Genomic DNA, 20,415 nt, shown 5'->3' with positions numbered 1-20,415 from the left:
ATCAACTACATCTCTTCCCCCAGCATGGCCACAGGCTAATGACTGAAACAAGTAAAAGAAAAAGTTGGAAATGAAAGACATTTTAAAAATAGTTTGCATAAAGAACAAAATAAAAATATATATAAAAAAAGGACTTACCAAAGCCATTCATTTGCACTGGAGGAATCTTTTGAAAGCCCTCTAAAACTGATGTCTCTCCAGATAAGCTGCTACTCTTAGAGAAATCTAGAAGAGATTCAGAAATGAAATATATACATTTTTTTTTTTTTATTAATCATCAAATAATTGTATGTACATTGATTTTTCACACTGAAACAATGCCAGAAATTATTTGGAGGGGTATAGTTGATTGAATTAACACTAAATGACTTATAGTTGTTAAAAAACATAAAGGATCAAATGGAAGCAATATAAAGTTTAGGAGACATTTTAGTCAAGCTGATGACATCTTCTCTACTGCTTAGGGCATGATTGATAAAATGCATTCAGTTTCTACCGTATTGTGGATAGTGATAGGAAAGGCATTCAGCAGTAAAAACTATAGCAAAAAAGAGCGAGTGAAAGGAGACAATGTCAAGTAGATGATAGCTCTTTAACCTTATTGCAAATCTCTCTAGTGCCAGAGGCACAATAAAATGCACCCAGTTAACATTGTAAAGTTGTTAGTGATAGGCAGGTTGTTAAGCAGCCAAAAAATGAATGAAAGAACAGGTAAAATAAAGATTTTGCAAGACTCAGTGCAGGAAAACTATCTAGAACAGTAAACCAGAATAAAAATATTGATACAGGGTAGCAAAGGCTCTTTAGTCTGACTACAGATATTCTTTCTAATATTGGGAAACAATAAAATGCATCTTGTCTATACTGTACAATGGTTGATAATAAGAAAGGTATCTAGCTTTATAATCCATCAGAAAGCATGACAAATATAGCAAAGATGATTGGTTATTTTATTTTTTTTTTATACTGTGTATTGAATAAGAGAAAAGAGTGACAAATGGCTAAATATTGAGACCTTCCAACCAATGCCAATATGGTAAAAAAGGCATAAAAATGATGAAAGTAATAAAAGATCTGAAGACAGAATGTAAAGGGATGAAACTACATATCACAAAGTGTCTAGTCTAACTTCCTACCATTTCTGCTACTTATTGTTCTCCATTAATTGTATAAATTTATATGGCTTCACTTTTATTTATTTTCCCTCATCTCCAGTTCATGTCATTACATTAAGATGTGGAACAGAAGCAATATAGATTTTCATGTATAGAAACTAGTCGAATTATGTTACATACCTGAAGACACATCAGAATCATTCAAGCAGATATCGTGTTGTGGCTGAACAGAATGGAACTCAGCCTCCTCACACAGTGCTAGGTCCTGCACCAATAACATTAAACCACCTGTCACAAAAACAAATATTAATAGATAAGGGATATCACAATAATTAATACTTTATCAATAAAAAAAACACTTCTAATAATGTGAAAAATATTGGTTTTAATTTTGGGCACAAGGCCAACAATTTCAAGGGAGGGGGTAAGTCTACTACATTGGCTAAACTGTTTAACTGGTACTTATTTTATTGAGCCTGACAGGGTAAAAAGCAAAGTTGACCTTGGCCGAATTTGAGCTCAGAACATAAGAATGGATGAAATGCTGCTAAGTATTTGGCCTGGCGTGTTAACAATTCTGCCAGCCTGCTGCCTTTCCAAAAGATGAGATGTATAACATTTTTCTTCTTTCCATTTGAACACTTGCAAAGTATTTAAGTCATTTAATATTCAGGTTTACACATACACAGACAACGATCATTTGGTCAAGTTATTTACATTTCAACATCGGCTTTCATAGGATTTCTTCTTTCATTTAATGACAAGCTCTATATAAATGGATACCTCATAGATCACATTTTTGTCCAAATGTATAGTCATCTATATAATATCTGTATTCAATGAAGCTTGAGAGAAATAAAAATTTTCAGAAGATAACAAACTTAATTTTAACTGAAGTAATTTATTTATTATTGGTCAATGTTGATGACAAAGAAATATAAAATAAATTTGAGACTTGTGGCAATTTGCTGTACTTGAGAAGACATGTCAAGCTAAGTAAAACTGCAGGCATGCCTTTTATGGTTATGCCCCAACTCAATCTCCTAGCTGAGGGAGTCTTTGTCTTGAAGGTAATGGTGCCATGTAAAATGTACTTGTGCCAGTGTTTTGTAGACACACCTGTGCCAGTGGCACATAAAAAGCACCCAGCCCACTCTGTAAAGTTGATGGCATTAGGAGGGGCATCGTTCCATAGAAACCATGCCAAAACAGACAACAGAAATCTGGGTGCATATTATCTGGTCAGCTGCTGTCAAACTGTCCAACCCATGCTAGCATGAAAAGCAGATGTTAAACGATAATGATGATGATAGGTATCAATTGACAAACTTACCTAATAACATCTGTGTGTTTGACGCATCTGTTTCCTGGCGCAATGCTCGAAGTAATAGTTCAGTTATTTTGAATTTAAGAGAAATAAATGATATTTTTCGATCACCATTTTCAGGACTAGATAATATGTCTGAAAGGAAACAAAATGTATTAAGACTAGATATACAAGTTAACTTTACCATTAGAGTGTATGAAGCTAATGATGTAAATTTAATCAACTCCATTATATGACCGGTATTTACTCTTTGATGTAAGTAAACAAATTACATTTTTAACTTTAATGTGAGTGATTTGAGCTTGCATATATAATTCTTTCACCAACCACATCTAGCTCAACTAAGTTAGGCAAGTAGGTGTACATCACTAGTTTCTTTTTTCTTTTCCACTGTGAAATTCTCAAACAACCCTTTGTTCCATCGATGAGGCTTTGGACAACCCATAAGTATTGAAAACATCTGGAGCTATTTGTGTGTGAGAGTGTGTGTGTGTACGCACGTGCATGTGTGTGTATATATATATATATTATATATATATATATATATATACATACACACACAAACACACACAGTGCATACATACAAATGTACGTCTCTCTCATAGTTATACAGTGTAAATAAATTATACATATATTCATGTATGTATAGGTGTGCATAGGTGCAGATGTGTGTATGCGTGTGTGTATATATATATATATATAATGGTATATGCATGCATGCTTGTGTGTGTGCATGCGCGCACATAGAGAGAGACACACAGATACATAGCTGAAGACATTCAAACAAGTGCTAACAAATACTTACCTTTGATTTCAAGATCCCTGAAGTGAAGTGGTAAGCATAACATTGATAACAAGAGATGGAAACATGCTTTGCGAAGATCAACGAGTGGTATCGTTTCCCGAGGTCTAAAAGTAAAAGAAACAAAAATAGTAGTTACTTTAAGAAATGAGTACCTTTGAGTTGTTGGAACAAAAAAGCAATAGCTTATAGAAATAGCTTGTTATACTAAATACAAAATTATATAGGTTTTAGTACAAATACCTTAATGAAGAGTTTTTTTATGCTTTGCAGAACATATACAAGTGGGTACTGAAAAGTTCCTGGCCTTAAGGGTATCGCAAAAGGCCTGATTGGAGGCCCAACCTTCTGAGTACTTTTACAGGGCTTAGAAAAACTGAAGGACTGCTGTAATAAGTGTGTGACTCTGAGAAGGGGAATATGTTGAATAAAATCATAATTAACTGATCCTTCTGTATTCCCTTTTACCCACAGCTCACAACTTTTCAGCATTCCTCGTATACATTGTAAATAGAATAATTCATAATTGTATCAATAATATTATATATATATATATATATATATATATATAAAATCATAGTCATGGGCATTGCTAGTGTCATGTGAATGACACCCATGAAATCATAATCGTGGCCATTACTGGAGGTGATGACAAATGACTGAGACCTTTGGTGATATGATGTACTTGAAAAGACTCGTTAAGCCAAATGAAATTGTAGTCATGGTCATTACCAGTGTCATATAAATGGCACCTGTGCTAGTGGCACATAAAAAGCATCCATTACACTCACGGAGTGGCTGGCATTAGGAAGGGCATCCAGCTGTAGAAACCATGCCAAATCAGCCTGGAACCTGGTGCAGCCCTCCAGCTTACCAGTTCCAGTCAAACCGTCTAAATCATGCCAGCATGGAAAACGGATGTTAAATGATAATGATGTCAATGATATATATATATATATACATGGTGAGCAAAAGGAAAGAGGCAAGCATTTAGCAAGTTGACTTATTAACTTGGTGAAATCTTTTCATTTGTTGAAGAGTCCCTTAAGAAAGGCATGTAACTGTTAAGAATATATATGAAATTTGAAGGAAATATTCTGACTCTGTTCTGGAGATTCACTTTGCCTATTTAACATTATTGAATCCAGACCTAAGCACTGTTTCTTTTTTGTTTTATGGGTTCCCTCCATAGGTAACATATTTTTTTTAAATCACATTATATCTAATGTTATTTGTTACAATTAATGTTAAAAAGTTAATGTAATTTCAGTCATTAGAAAACTAATAACAAAAAAGTCATATGAACTTGACAATGGTTGTGTCATTTAAAAAGCACTGGTGTAGGTGTTGGTGCCACATAAAAAGCACAGGTGATGGAGTCACATAAAAAGCACAAGTAATGGTGCCATGTAAAATATGCCCATTGCACTCTGAAAATGGTTGACATTAAGAAAGACATCCAGCCATAGAAACCAAGTCAAAACCTGGTGTAATTCCTGGCCATCCAACCCATGCTAGCATGAAAAACGGATACTAATTTAATGATGATGATAATTAAATTTATCTACAATTTCCAATGCACATTTAGTAAAAATACAATATTGCAGCAAAATTAATTGAAAAAAGAATTACATTTGCATATTTGAAATGTTAGCAATCCTTTTAAACATTATAAACAAAAAGTAAATAAGGATTGGAACTTACTTGAATTTTTGTGAAGAATCACTGAGAACTAATTCAAGAGCATTTAGGATATCAGGAACAAGAATCTGAGCTCCTGCCAAATCTACTCGCAAGAGGTCACAAGAATTAAACAAGATACTTGATAGCACTTCGTTACTCATGCTCTGCAAAAAAACCAAAGTAACAACAATTATGTTTTATTTTAAAAGGAATATTTGCCGCTATCCATGAATTCCCTCTATTTTTGTCATTCTCCTGTTTTACTCCACTCTCAGATTACTGGCTACTGATAAAATCTAAGCCATTTCCTCCAATTCTAATTAAGAATGAGGTTTTGAACTAATGTAGGCACTTGATATGCTAGAAATAGTACCCTAGTCTCCCTCAAATCACACAGTAGCTACTTGAAAGAAGAGAGGTATTGGATAATGTAGTCCCAGATACACTGTACTTGAGAGAAAAGATGAGATGTCATTGCTGAAATGTCTTTGATCATAGGTCTGCTTAATCAAGGCTGACTTGGAATTGATCAACTACAAGTTTTATATGTCAGAAAGCTTTTCCTTATAGGAATTTTGGCCTGGCATGTGTGTGAAATTAAAGAGATGTAAAGTGTACCTATTTGTCATTTGCTGACACTGGAGTTACAGTTACCATATATATAGTGAGCACTCTACTACATGTTAGTACAATATGCACAGTGGACAATAGGGAGAATTTATAAGGAAGAAGCTATAATTACTTTATGCTTGAAGTTAACTTCCATAATCTGCAACAAGATTAGTGCTCAAAGCAACCATAGAAAGATTATGACATTTAAGTCTTCCATTTAATTTTTTTTCTATTTCTTTAAGATAATCAAAAGGTCGTGGAAGTTTGTGTAAATGTACCTCAATTAGAACCAGGTCACACATTCAATTTGAAAGTTGACCACTGACTCCAGTCAACTAAAGCTTAATGGCTGAAGTAATATACAACACAAAGTTCTTGAATTCAAATCCACTGCAGAGGTTTTGTTGAACATAACACCTTTCAGATTACCTGGTTGTAAAGGAATATGTAGTACTAGATTTTTAAAAGCCCCTTTCAAGCTTCTGCATGTATAGGAAAATATTTTATTTGTTATATGCTTAAGAAAAATGTTCATGCAATACAATTGGAAACATTCAGTTGAAACAGAAAGTCTTTGTTAGAAACTCAACGTTTGGGCTAAGTTTTTTACATATCAAATACATATTCAGGTGTTGTGGTGTGTCTGAATATGCAGCTGTGAAACAGCTATTAGGAGATGCCAACTCTATCCGAGACACTCAGAATTTTTGGTGCTCAATTTGGCTGTATTTGAGATATTAAAGACAGATACTAGAGAAAACTTACATCATCTGTCTGTAGTCCATAATACATAGTAATGTAGAACCGAGCATAATACACTGGTAGAATTTCTTCACCAGTACGATGAGCACAGAATATCCGGCAGAGTGTTCCACAAGCTTCAGCCCGTCCACATTCGTAAGTGTTGTCAGCAATGCGGTTCTTATCTGAACAGTAGTCCACAGCTAAAGAGCTATGTCGACTTTCACTCAAAGAATTGGTCCGTCTATCTTGTTTCTGGGCTGAAAATGAAATAAAGTAAACAAAAATAAAAGTGTTAATAACATGGATGTGAATATTAAAATTAATGCCTTGAAATAAACTAAAAGCAACACCATTGTATTTAATCAATAAAGACAAACTAACAGGATTGTTTAAAAAAAAAAGAAGAATATAATGGATTTGATTACGTCCAATGTTGTGAACTTCAGAAATAACCCCAGTAAGGTTAAATAGTGATTAAAAGAAAATATTAAATAAGGTAACATTCTTAGAATCAGGAAGTAAGGGAGACGACTCTGATGTCTCTGATTAATAATAATAATGAAATTATTGTATACAGTGCTCAGGTGCACCACAACTTGTCAGAAAGTGCATATAAAGTACATGCAGTAATGTAGAAATGTCTGGAAAGCGAAAAATGTATGAGTCAGATACATGCTTGTGTGTGTATGGAGGGGAGAAAATCAAGTGTAGTGTTGGTGAATCTCAGGAAGCATGGAAGTTTTGAAGGATGCAGTGCTCCCAACTAACAACTGATGCCGGCAGTTTGTTCCATGCTTCAGCAACTCTCAGCGTGAAAAAATGTTTTCTGAAGTCATGGGAGCTGTGCTGTTTTCTTACTTTGTAAATATGTTCACGGGTGTTAGATGGGTGGAGTTTGAAAAGGTGGTCAGAGTTATTGTTTGTACGATGGTTGATAATTTTATGGGTGTCTGCCAAGTCAGCTGCCAGACGTCGGAGTTTCAATGTGTCCATGCCCAGGGAAGTAAGGCGTTCAGGATATGGCAAATGCCTGATGGAGGGTATTCTTTTGGTTGCACGTCGCTGAACAGCTTATTAGGTTTCGTCAGCGATGTATTATTTTCATCACTGCTTGCTAGTAGTATAGGAACTAGTCATATGATACAGAATATTAAAAAAAAAAAAATAAATAATTGTAAACTAAAAATGACCTACAAGAGGTGGTGTTTCTAATTTTCTGCAAAAACATGTCTGGTTATGGAGGAATATTATCTTGGAAACAAGTGAAGGTTGGCAACAGAAATGCATATTGGTGTAGAAAAACTCTCAATGAATTCTACCTAGCCCATGCAATCATGGAAAAGTTGACGATGTTAATATTAATGGTAAAATGATGATGATATTTCTCATTTACTTTAAATCTGTATGGCTTCCACATTAACAGTTCTTTGATTGTACATTAATCATAACATGTAAAGTACCATTTCACTCATATACATACCTGTTTCACTGTGACATGAATGCAACATAACTCCAGCCAAAGCTGCTTCAAAAAGCCAGGCACCAAAAAGATTCAAAATACTATTACATTGAGGACGGTTAGGTGCCATTGTGAGACTGCAGTCCAACAGGAGTTGACCTGTGCCTATTGAAGGTGTTAGCGATGAAGCCATTTTGCATAAATTAGATGATGTTGATGAAGACTTGGAGGAAGCTGAAATAATAATATAAAGAAATTAGAAAAAAATTAAAGTGCAGGAAAATAAAAAAGTACAAAATTTTTAAAATTATTCCACATGTAATTAAGATATAAGTTCAAAAGAAATACACACACACACACACACATACATATAACAGTTTATTGACAGACTATAATTCCCTAAGATGAAGTGCTGTTGTTTACAAACAAATATAATTCTCTTTACTTGTCAGTATCGCCATGTTTTATTCAATCTGCACACTGGTGTTAGATGATGTTAGTGGATGGTGTACAGTGGTAAACTGTCCTTCAATTCTTGATTGACAAACTCACATACAGTGTGCACACAGAGATGTGGCTCTTCATATGCTTAATTGACACATTCTCTGTGTACAGACAAAAAGACGTGTGTATACATATTGATGTGTTAAGCTAAATAAAATCCCTGTCCTCCACACATACAGGCTTGTCCTTGCAGGTGCCAGTGCCACATAAAAAGCACCCATGCCAGTGGCACATACAAAGCATCCAGCACACTCAGTTAAATGGTTAAAGTCAGGAATGGTGCCCAGCCATACAAACCATGCTGCAATAGACAACTGGTGTCGGGACAGTTCCCTGTCAAACTATCCAACCCATGCCAGCCTGGAAAGTGGATGTTAAATGATGATGATGATGATAATGACAACAGCTATAGCATATAGACAACTTTGTATAGACATGTACACATTTCTGCATATACATACATAACAATGTTGATACATACTGAAATAGAAACACACACACATATCTCTGTATATACATTTCCCATGCACAGAATCTTTACATTAATTTTTGTCAAATAATTAAGATCATGACTTATTTTCCAAATTTCCCAGCTTCTTTTTGATCTTAAAACTGCTCTTCCTGTTGATTATTGAAAGAAAATTTTTAATCTTTTGGCACCAACACTCCTGAGACCATCTATGTTTCTATGATATAAGCTTCCTGTTTGGAAGTGACTTACTTTAAAGCTTTTCATCAAAATTTTATGTTCTAAACATCAACTTGATAATGACAAAATGACTTTACTAAATTCTTCATTATTTTCAAAATTAATTAAAACAAAGGCAGTGTATTTCAATAATATGTTGTAACAAGAGGGTTAAGGTGGGCAGAAAACAATGGCCTCAATAAACTGAAACATTTTTTTTCTACTATATAGTTACTTGAAATAACTATATAAAAAAAAAATAAGGATACCAACTATAACATCATATACAAACATTAAATAGAGCAACAATGATTTATATTTTGATTCTGAAAGAGTACTCTTTTGTATTAGAAAAAACGTATTAAGACTAATAGGAATCACTAGTTACTTTTTTGTGTGAGTGGTGCTGTGACAGCAGAGAAAGGTCTCATGGGTGGTTTCCGTTGACCAGGTGGAGTACATGCTGTGCTGGAAGTTCGAGTATTAGATGTAGTTGTAGCTAAATCCTTAGTACACTGGGGAATACCTGAAATAAATAGACAATGTGGTTAAAAATGCTGACTTCTATATCTATAGATAAAACCTTGTACATATATATGCACTTTCTGTCCAGTTGTTTAGCTGCTTAGTAGAAAATCTTAGAAAATGTTTGATACAGATGTAACTTAATTCATTTTGGGAGAAAGTGTTTAAATTAATCCTTACATGGAGTACTCCAATCATGGAGCTACTGAAAAACCTTTTATGACTACAGAGTTAATCCCTTCTTTGTGGACAAACAGTTAACCCATTCTAATAATAGTACAGGTGTCCATCATATTATGGAATCATTGCTTTTCTGATAAGCTGTTAGGGAGATTTTGAGCCATTCATCAAGTGAAACCTGCTTTAGCTATTTCAATGATGATGACAAAAGGAAGTGGCTCCTCATTTCCTGCTCCAAAATGTATCATGTTTGAATATATTGAGAGCCAGTGGTTGTTGGGGAACTAATCCAAGTGATCTACTTCACTTCTGTATTCTTTGTATCAATTTTGAATAACATTAGCCATGTAAATTGAAGCATTTATTGATCTGGATGATTGTACTACCATCAGAGAAACAATGTTTGTATCACAGGATGAACATGATCACCCAAAGTACTCAGACAATCCTTGGTGTGAAATTTGTCATGTAGAACAATTAAAGAGGCAAGAAAATTATGTGATACAGCTGGCCAAATCATCACAAAGCCACCTCCATGCTTCATGATAGGAACTAAACAGTCAGGGTTGAAGGCTTTTTTGAGATGTCTTCAGACAAAGTTGCTCAGAGATGACATTGACCACTTCTGTTAATTTAGGTCAATAGTATTTTGACACAATACATTTGGCAGCATCAATGTGATAAGAGAATTCCTCCCAGATGTATATCAGTATATCAAAAGCAAGTTTATTATGGAACTAAAGAATAAATTTGCTTTGCTTGAGGCGATTCCAGAAGGTATTGACATAGAAGGGAAATGGAAAAACTTTGATAAAGCATTCAACCAGACAGCCAAAGAAGTACTTAGTGGATCGTGATATGCTGATACACGTCTGGGAGGAATTCTCTTATTGCATTGATGTTGCCTGTGCTGCAGGTGATGGCCACATTGAACACTTGTAAGACAGGAAATAAAAGTTGATTGTGAGTAAATACTTATGATTTAGCTAGAGTTTTTTATTGCTTTTCCTAATTAAAATATTGCGTAATGAAATCGGTTCATTCGTTTTGAATAACCCTGTATATGTATAGATATATACAGACACACACACATATATATATTTCAGCCTTTAGGTTGTAAAATTGTGAATTAGCCACTCATATTATTTATAAGTATATACATACACATAAACATACATATATGTATGTGTGTGTGTCTGTACATATACACACAATGTTATGAGGTTTGAAAAAAATGCTGTCTGTTACTCACCAAGGAAGGCATTGACCATAACTGATATACCATGCATGGAGTGAAAAAATATAACTGGTAAAGATTTCAAACATTCATGTTCAGAAGGGTCAATGACATTGGCACAAGCCAAAACCATCTCAATGAATTTTGGTGTTTGGCTGATAATCTCTGGATGGCATAGGTCGACAGGGTTCTGCAGTATATGTAAGAAACGGAACCAACTTTGGGCTATACAGTCATTCGTCATTTCTGGAGGTATGAGTTGGCAATCTTCTTCAGCTGTCAAAAAATAAAACAGATGGAAAAATATATATGTGTGTGTGTGTGTATGCATGTATATTATATATATATATATTCATATGTGCATGTATGTGTGTGTATATGTGTATACATGTATATTGCATTTGACTCTTTGGCCAATAACTGATGAGGAGTTGAGGACCTTCTCTGTGTGTTTTCTGATCATTTGTGTGTTTACTACACGTTTTTTTAACTTTGTGTGTGAGTGTGTGTGTGTGTGCTTGTGTGTGTAAATATGAAGAAATATTAAAAAAGGGAAAATAGGAGTAAAGTGTACTGAATAAGATATTAGCTTAAAGCTTTGATGGAAAGAGAAAGCATCTTAAATATTTTTGGAAGTTTGCACTTCACCAGAAGCAAGAGAGAAGCATATAGGGAGTGAGAAAGAGGAATAGTCAGTGAAAAGGGTAAAAATGAGTAATGGGTTAGAAACCAGGTGGGAATATTGTTCTATGTGACAGTTGGGTTTTAGAAAGGAGGAAGGGACAGGTGTGAAAGAACAAGTATAGGAGTGTAGTGTGTCAGAAAGAAGGCATAAAAAAGGAGTGGTGTTCGTGTGTGTGTGTGTGTGTGCATGTGCTTTAGAGTGGTATATGTATGTTTGTGTGTAGAGGTATGCAAATGTTGAAGATAGTGGTGTAGGTCAGTGGGGTGTGGAGTATTGGTGTGTGTATGTGTGTGTGATTGTTAAGTAGATGGTATGAAACTGTGCATGCTAAGAGGTGAGAATGTGGAGGCAAAGGATACTGGTGAAGCAAGATCAATGTGGAAAGTGTGACAGAACTGCAAAGAGGTGAGGGTGGAACAGATTTTAACAAAAAAGGAAAGTTTAATTTAGAACATATAAAAAAAAAGAGAAACACATATCCTCCACCCACCCCTAGATGACTCAAAACTTCCTTAAGCATGAATATAAACTGGCTAACTCAAGTGAGCTCATTTAAGCTTTTCTCTTTATTACACACTGACACTTCCCCACCTTCTCATACCTTCTCATTACCAATCTTAGCTATGTCAATTGCTGTCTCCTTTAATCATGATTCACTGTAATTGCAGTTACATGTTTCCAGTAATCCCTTAAGTCAGTACAAATCTGTTTTATCTTCTGAAATTGGGATTTCGGATTTGACCAAATTATATGATGTAAATGATCGGAGTAGCAGTGGAGATAAATGTGAGATGATGTGCGCTTGCAAAATAATTCTGTCACTATTCTGCCTCCAGAAAACTTAACTCTTGTGTCCAAAAATTCAACACTAGTTTTTGAATGACTATACATAAATTTTACGTTGAACTTAAAGTCGTAGTTTTTAGCATAACAGTCACAGAAATGCAAGATGTCATCAATGAACAGTTCATTGATGATGTCTTTTTTGTCTGGGAAGGATCATAGGATATTTTAATTGACCTCTGAGTTCAAATTCTACCAAGATCGACTTTGCCTTTCATCCTTTTGGGGTCGATAAATTAAGTATCAGTTGTGTACTGGGGTCGATCTAATCAATTGGCCCCGTCCCCGCAAAAATGTCAGGCCTAGAAAAGTATATTGTGACAGCTACAGAATATAGTAAGTAATGTAACACCAATGACTATATAATCCAACCAAAATATCTCAATTATAGAAATGTAAATGGAATTACTATTTAACCTTAAAATACATCGTACATATTCAAAGAACCTTAATGTACAAATTGAAATGCAAAAGAACGAAATAATATGTGGATTTACGAATGAAAGTTTGGTAATTGCATTTATTTCCACCATGCAACACTTATTATTGCAAACATATTTTAACTAACGTAAATTATACACACACACAAATACATTTATATATATATGTCTCAAGTTGTAGCTGTAATTAAAAGGGGCCAACCTTGTCATATTCTGTGTGAAGCTGAATTACCCTGAGAACTACATTAATGTTATGCATATCTGTGGAGTACTCAGCCATTTGTAAGTTAATTTTATCCTTGTATGGTAATAGAAAGTGAAATTGACATCCAATATTTGCTGTGTGTATGTATGAACTTTTCTTTGGATTTATGTATCTACTGTGTCTCACTCTTTCTCTTTCAGTTCCTTTGTGTCCTTCTTCTCTCCTGCTTTTGATTTAACAATGTCTTTATATATATCTATGTATCTACTTCTCTTGCGATGTGATAAACATTTAAAAACACAAAACAAATGCTGTCATCACTCACTGTCTCTTTCACTCTCTCTCTTTCTCTCTCTCTTACTTTCTCTTGCTTTGCCACTTCTTTGAAGTAAATGTGACGTACACAACAGGTACATACAAAAACAAAAAGTTAGCGTATCAATATTATTGATAAATGCCCTAATGCCGTACCAGGCACAGGCTCTCATGGCTTTTGATCTTAAATGATTAAAAGTGTTATCATGTACATGTTTTGTGTTGGTATAAAAGATGGACTACAGCCAACAATCAGCTCAATACCACAGATTTGCTTGTCAGTTGTTTGACCTTAATCAGTTGAGCATGTCCCTTAGTGGCTGACAAGTGCATCTTTGATCACAAGCAGAAGTAGTTGGGGAGCATTATAGCCATGTGCTGAGAGGAACCCTTTGGGATTTGAATAATTCACCACTGGAATGTGCCTGGTGTATTCTTATGAGATGGGTAGTCATGATGGGTATGTTGGGCTTCATATATTTGTACCCCAGTGTCACTTTAATGGCATGCACTACTCTCTCACTCAATAATAATAATAATAATAATAATAATAATAATAATAATAATAATAGGTGTAATATTTACTTACAATTTTTTTTTAAAGGTAAAAGATATTGAGAAGAATATTCAACTTACATATTTGTAATTCAGGATAACTGGGTCCATACATGATCTTGAGCAAACGCGATAACAGTGCATGGTTGATGCGATGCCACTGTTGGACAAGGGCATCATGATGGCGCCAATCAACACACATATTACGGAAAGTCTTCCATAAGGAAGGGGATGGAAAACATCGAGCACATGCTAAAATCCAGATCTCGAAAAGAACACTTAGGACTCGTTCACACAGATGTTCGGCAATGTCAGCTGATAAAGAAAAGAAAAGAACTGCTGACAATATATTTTGAATAAACATTATAGTAAGTTCAACATAATGAGATTTAGTTTCGTTAATATCTGTTTGGCTCTCTTGGTGACCATATTAGTCTGATGAATGTTCCTCCATTAAAATAGGAAGATCTCCACCAGAAAGTTACTTTACCCTTTGCCTGTCCAAAACATTTTCACAAGTTTGTCCTAAATGCCTATGCTTGCTTTCAGACTTTTAGTTAGCCTTTGTTTCATACATTCTGAGTAATATAAAGGTTTCCTTTCATAAGTCTCAAGTTACTCTGGTAGTTGAAAAAAAAAATTGAGAATGTGTATCATAAATGATGCATGGATACAAACTTGGCTATGTGATCAATAAGTTGACTCCACAACCATGTAAGTTTGATTTCATTGTGGAGCACCTTGGGTGTCTTCTATTATAGCCTTGGGTTGTCTAAAATCTTACAAAAGAAATTTAGTAAACAGAAACTGTGCACAAGCTCTTCAAATACGCATGCTAATTCTTACATATTGTGACCCTTTATATCCCATAACTTAGTAGTTTATTGAAAAGAAGTCAATAAAATAAGCCTTAGACCGAAATAAATACAGGGGTCAATATGACTGACTAAGCCCTTGAAGTTGGTAACCCAGCGTAGCTGCAGTCTAATGACTGAAACTAGTGGAAAAATATAAGAATCAGATATATAATAACAATGATACCTTCGTATTTAATTCAATTTTACTTAACTGATATGATTAGATCATGCTTTCAAGATATGAAATAGTTGTGAACTTGCTAAAATACAAGTTTGTTTCAGACTGATTAAGCAATTACAAGTTTATATAGAACTGGTTCAAGTATTTCATTAATTCTATCCCTTCTCCTACAGTTTCACGCAATAGTTGCGGGGCAAAGATGTAAAATCACTCTACAAACAATATTCAGTTTATCAAATCATTGTTTAAATCAAGATCAAATGAGATTAATTTATTTCACAGAACTGTTTAAGTACAAAATACATATATAGAAGAATTAATATTTCTTGCAATTTAATAGGAAAAGTAACAATCTAAAGTTCAATTCCTCTACTGATACTAAAAAATTATTCATGGATGATGATGCACTTAGCTGAATACATAGTGAAGTAGACTCCTGTCAAGATCACTGGATGCTATTTGCTTAAAAACTAAAACTTAAAAACTAAACAGAAATGTTGAATTTGTTTAGCTTAAAAGTAGTAATCAAATGACTGTATGTTCCATTACATTATAATTCTCAGTTTTAATGGTAATGAAAGATAATTGGTGAGAATCCTATGAGGTAATAACAATAGTGATAAAAGGCTAGATTTTATCAACTGAGTAGTTTTAATGAAAAATATTTGTCAATAATCATTGAGTTAATTCTTTTTGGAATAAAATTTTCCAAACATTATTTTCAAGGCTGATGTAAACATTTTTGTATATTATTGAACTGATGCTTTGTGGCTTTCTTAAAAATGTCAAGAGTGATACACTGTTGTGGTCTCTTGTTGCCTTCTCTGGGTAGGCATGAAGATTGTGTAGTGAAGATGAAAGTTAAATGCAATGTTCACAAACCTATATCAGTCAAATGAAATGGAAATAGAATAAAGAGCAGTTCAAGTAATCAACTTAATAGGAAATGACCTTTGTATTATAAATATTTCATACAGTTACATCTTTACATCAAGTGAGGATCTTAAGGTACTGTTGATTCTTGCTCATCAGAGAGTAGAAAATCATCACTCTTTGTTTACACTTCCATATATTTATTGAGCTTTGCAAAGTTTAAAAAGGTGTGCAAAATTGAAATACATGATACATGCTTACACAGGTTAAACTAATACTTTTATAATCATACTTACTAATCATTTTACTATATTTATTGTGGCACTGAAGATACAAGAGTAAACTTTCACATTCATTTCTTCAAATTAATATAGCTTTTTAATACAAACAACAAATAAGAAAATAGAAATACCTCCAACCAATATCCAAAACGAATCTATTTGCATGTGTGAGAAAAACAATATACATACATACATACATACATATATATATATATTGTATGATGATGCTTAGTGAACATTTGCTTAGCTGAAACAACAGTGGCCATATAAGAGTATATGAACAAATACATTTACATAGTATGCGCAGTGTTCAACATTCAGTTCTTTCTTAACCATGAAGAAGATCATAACTTTGACATCTATTATCAATGTCTTTCTAATTTTTTTTTGTCGGTATTCTCATCTGTGCATGTGTGTGTGTGTGTGTGTGTGCGCGCGCGTGTGCATGTTTGTGTATGTGTGTGTATATGAATGCATGTTTGTGTATATGTGTGCAAGCACGTGCCTGCGTGCACACATGTAATCTTAATATCTAGTCAATAACATCAATGCCAAAAACAGATTCATATGAACAATATAAACTGATTGATGATATTCTGAAATACAAAGTATAGATCAACTAAACCTTCACCACCAATGTCAATTAAGAAAACAAAAATTATAAATTATTAGTAAGTGTTATGACATTTGGAAGCAACCCTGTCACCAGTTGAAGCAATAGTCTTAAGCTATTTGCAAGAAATGCTTTGAAAATAAGTAGTATTAGCAAAGTTATTTTTTCACGATTATGAAAATGATAGAAATATAAAGTAAATGAAGAAATGAACAAATAACAACAAAAATATAACAGTGATAATAAAAGATAATTAGCTAAATAAATTCTTGGAATAAGTAAAACATCTTTTAGATGTATATCATTTTTAACCTACATTTTTAATACCAACACACTTCTGTCTCTAGCCCACATACTATGCTGTCTCTTCACTGTCTTTTTCTGCTATTACTATTATCACTATAAAAGCATCTACTCTTTAGAGACAGTTAGTTGTATAGCCATGATATACCCATCACCCAGTACCTATACTGTCTTCCCTATTAATGTCCTATTCCAACCAATATAAGGCAATCCTTCCTCCCTAGGATATAAACCATTTGGAATTCCATCATTTCCCCTAGCCATCAACTTCAAACTGACTATCAGTTAGCAATCTGTACACACACTGAGTGTGTATATGCTGAAAGTCTTTTAAAGTGTGGTCTTTGTCTTGAGAAAGCATCTCTTACAGACATAGTGTTAAATACACAGAAAAATAACAGCAGCAGGCAAAGGTTGCCCAGCATCAGTGGTAGAATTGTTGGAATCGGTTTTCTGCTGCTATTTTTCTGTGTTTTTAACATTATACATTTATAAGAGAGGTTTTTTCAAGATGACTACCACACTTTAAAAGGCCTTCAATATATACAAATTTTAAGTATGTATACAGATTGCAAATTTTGGATTAATACTGCTTCCATTGCTAATAATGAATGACTATGAAGCACATTCTCTGACCAGTCACAGAGGCTTTATAAAAGTCATGGGTATAGCACTCCCCTTCTGAATAAACCATGTTTTAATAGTTCTTATCATTCCAAACCCCTCATGTGAGTGAAAAGATAAAATCTTAACACAAAAATGAGAAATTGTAAAATACCCATCACCTCATTAAGTCATGTTTGTGTGTAAGTGTGCTTGTGTAGAACTATTTCAGCTGGTTTAACACATCAAAAACAACAGTATCATATCAGTTGTTCACCGTCCCATATTTCATTTCCTTGTGGTTTGGTAATTAATACTTTAAAAAAAAAAAATAAATAAATAAAAAAAACCCCAGAAAATCAGATAGTTTACTTATGATAATTGCGACACTGCAATTAACTTTGAAACATAATTGCTTCAAGCAAACATCTTGAATTAAGATAGTGTGTATGGAAAAGACTTCATATAACAGGTTATTAGTTTAATATTACACGTGTTTTATACATATACTGGGTCATCCTATAAATAATGCAGTTTTTTTCAATTGCATGAACTAAAAGTTGAGAGGTAAGAGATAAACTACCTGTATCAACTTGCTATAAAAGCAGGTAATTTTACCTTGTATGTATTCTTAGTACGAGTTTTGAAGAGTGCAGTTTGATTTTAACAGTTTTTCAAAGCTATAATGGAAGTGATAAAGGAGCATATTCAGCATATTTTTGCTTTATGATTTCAATAAAGGCAACAATGCAACAGAAAGTGTGAGGAACATTAACGCAGTATATGGGGATCAGACAATAAGTGTAAGCCAGCATCAACAGTGGTTCCAGAAATTCTGAGCTGGAAGCTACAGCCTAGAAGACGAGCCTCATCCTGGAAGATCTGTAGAGCTCAACAAGGACGTCCTGCAAACCCTGGTGGAAAAAAATTCCATAGTAATTGTTGAGGAACTAGCAGAGAAGCTTAGATTTGGTCATTCAACCATTCATTGACACCTGCAAGCATGCCATCAGAAAAGTCAGCAAATTGGGTCAATGGGTTCCTCACAAACTTTCTGAGTCTAATCACATGCAGAGAGTGAATGTGTGCTCTTCTTTGTGTGCACATCTCATGAATGAACCTTTTTTGGACTGAATAGTGACTGGTGACAAGAAATGGGTTCTCTATAAAAATGTCAAGCAATGCAGGGAAAGGAGAAACACTAGTTCCCCAGGCTGAAGAAGGTTTTCACTCACATAAGGTGTTGTTATCTGTTTGGTGGGATATGAAAGGTTTAGTCCATTTTGGACTTTTAAACCCAAATCAAACAATAACAAAGGAGAACTACTGTGAGCAGCTTAAGTCAGAATAATGACCATCTTAGGTTTCAAGACGAAAGGTGTTCTTCCAATAGATAATGCTTGGCCACATACAGAAATAATGACATTCAAAAGGCTAGAGCAGTTTGAATGAGAGATGATGCCCCAACCACCATATTCGCCAAACATTGCCCCATCTGATGATCATTTATTCTGCAGTCTTCAAAATCATTTAGACGGAAAAAATATGAATTCTGTAGAAGAGGTCAGAACAGTACTGGAGGAGTATTTTTCGTCTGACAAGTGAATTTTGGAAGAGGAGCCTTGCAAGTCAACCAAATAGATGGAAGAGCATTGTAGAAAATGAAGGAGAGTATATTTTAGATTAAAAAATAATTTTCATTACCTTAATTTTGAAAAATAAAAGAAGTATAAAAAAACTGCGTTATTTATGGGATGACCCGCTCTCTCATATTCTTTCTCTCTCTCTCTCTCTCTCCTCTCTCTCTCTCTCTCTCTCTCTCTCTCTCTATATATATATATATATATATATATATATATATATATATATATATATACATATACAATTTAAATATAGGATAAAATCTTTATAAGAATTTATCAAGTAGTTAGTGTGAAAAACCTCATAAGGGAAAAATTTATAAATTATTCCCTATAAATATATATATATATATATACACACACACACACATATTATATATATATATATGTACAGCACACATACACATACATACATATATCCATACAATATATATCAGATAAAGTAATGTTTCAGATGTACTGATAATAAAGTGAAACATAAATGGAGATATGGAGAAGTTTTAACAAACTAAATATTTTTGGTATAGTGGAATTTTAAAAACTACCATATGTGTGTGTACTCACACACACACACACACATATATACATATAAAAACTCAATTTATATCATTAAATTTATTTAATTTACTAACTGTTAACTGATATGAATGAGGAAATTATCAAAAATTGTGTAATAAGTAAATGATGTCCAATTAAACATGAAAATAGGTGTATGAATTATACAGTAATCATATAAATACTAGATGTCAACACCTGTGGAATCTCATGTAAATAATATCTGGGAATCAGCAAAGAACAATCACAAGACAAATGAGATATCAATATGAAATTACAAACAAAATCTTAAACTAAATGATTGATGCACAGTTTCCAAACCTAATTGTCTAAAACTACTTCGCCATAAAATAAAACTACATATATATGTGCAGACGTGGCTGTGTGGTAAGAAGCCTCCTTCCCAACCACATGGTTCCAAGTTCAGTCCAACTGCATGACATCTTGAGCACACGTCTTCTACCACAGCCTTGGGCCAACCAAAGACATACAAGTGGATTTGGCAGAAAGAAGCTCCGACCAAAGCCTTGTGAGTGGATTCGGTAGACAGAAACTGAAAAGAAGCCCATTGGATGCATATATATATATGT

General features: G+C 33.9%; 1 protein-coding gene across 8 annotated transcripts in view; it reads right to left on the bottom strand.

Annotated features, from left to right (window-relative positions):
* The window catches only part of LOC115209118 (ral GTPase-activating protein subunit beta), a 113,038-nt gene that overhangs the window by 48,077 nt on the left and 44,546 nt on the right, over positions 1-20,415 (bottom strand). For all 8 annotated transcript variants that reach the window (XM_036501293.1, XM_029777252.2, XM_029777255.2 and 5 more), the window contains 10 exons: positions 14,001-14,234; positions 10,892-11,152; positions 9,323-9,460; positions 7,764-7,976; positions 6,305-6,540; positions 4,949-5,091; positions 3,248-3,351; positions 2,449-2,577; positions 1,296-1,403; positions 139-225 (listed from right to left, as the gene is read on the bottom strand). In XM_036501293.1, coding sequence (XP_036357186.1) covers positions 139-225; positions 1,296-1,403; positions 2,449-2,577; positions 3,248-3,351; positions 4,949-5,091; positions 6,305-6,540; positions 7,764-7,976; positions 9,323-9,460; positions 10,892-11,152; positions 14,001-14,234 — 1,653 coding nt within the window. The remainder of the gene's footprint in view (positions 1-138; positions 226-1,295; positions 1,404-2,448; positions 2,578-3,247; positions 3,352-4,948; positions 5,092-6,304; positions 6,541-7,763; positions 7,977-9,322; positions 9,461-10,891; positions 11,153-14,000; positions 14,235-20,415) is intronic.

Source organism: Octopus sinensis, linkage group LG3, assembly GCF_006345805.1.
Source record: "Octopus sinensis linkage group LG3, ASM634580v1, whole genome shotgun sequence".
Taxonomy (NCBI): Eukaryota; Metazoa; Mollusca; class Cephalopoda; order Octopoda; family Octopodidae; genus Octopus; species Octopus sinensis.
This window is presented reverse-complemented; position numbering and strand designations above follow the sequence as displayed.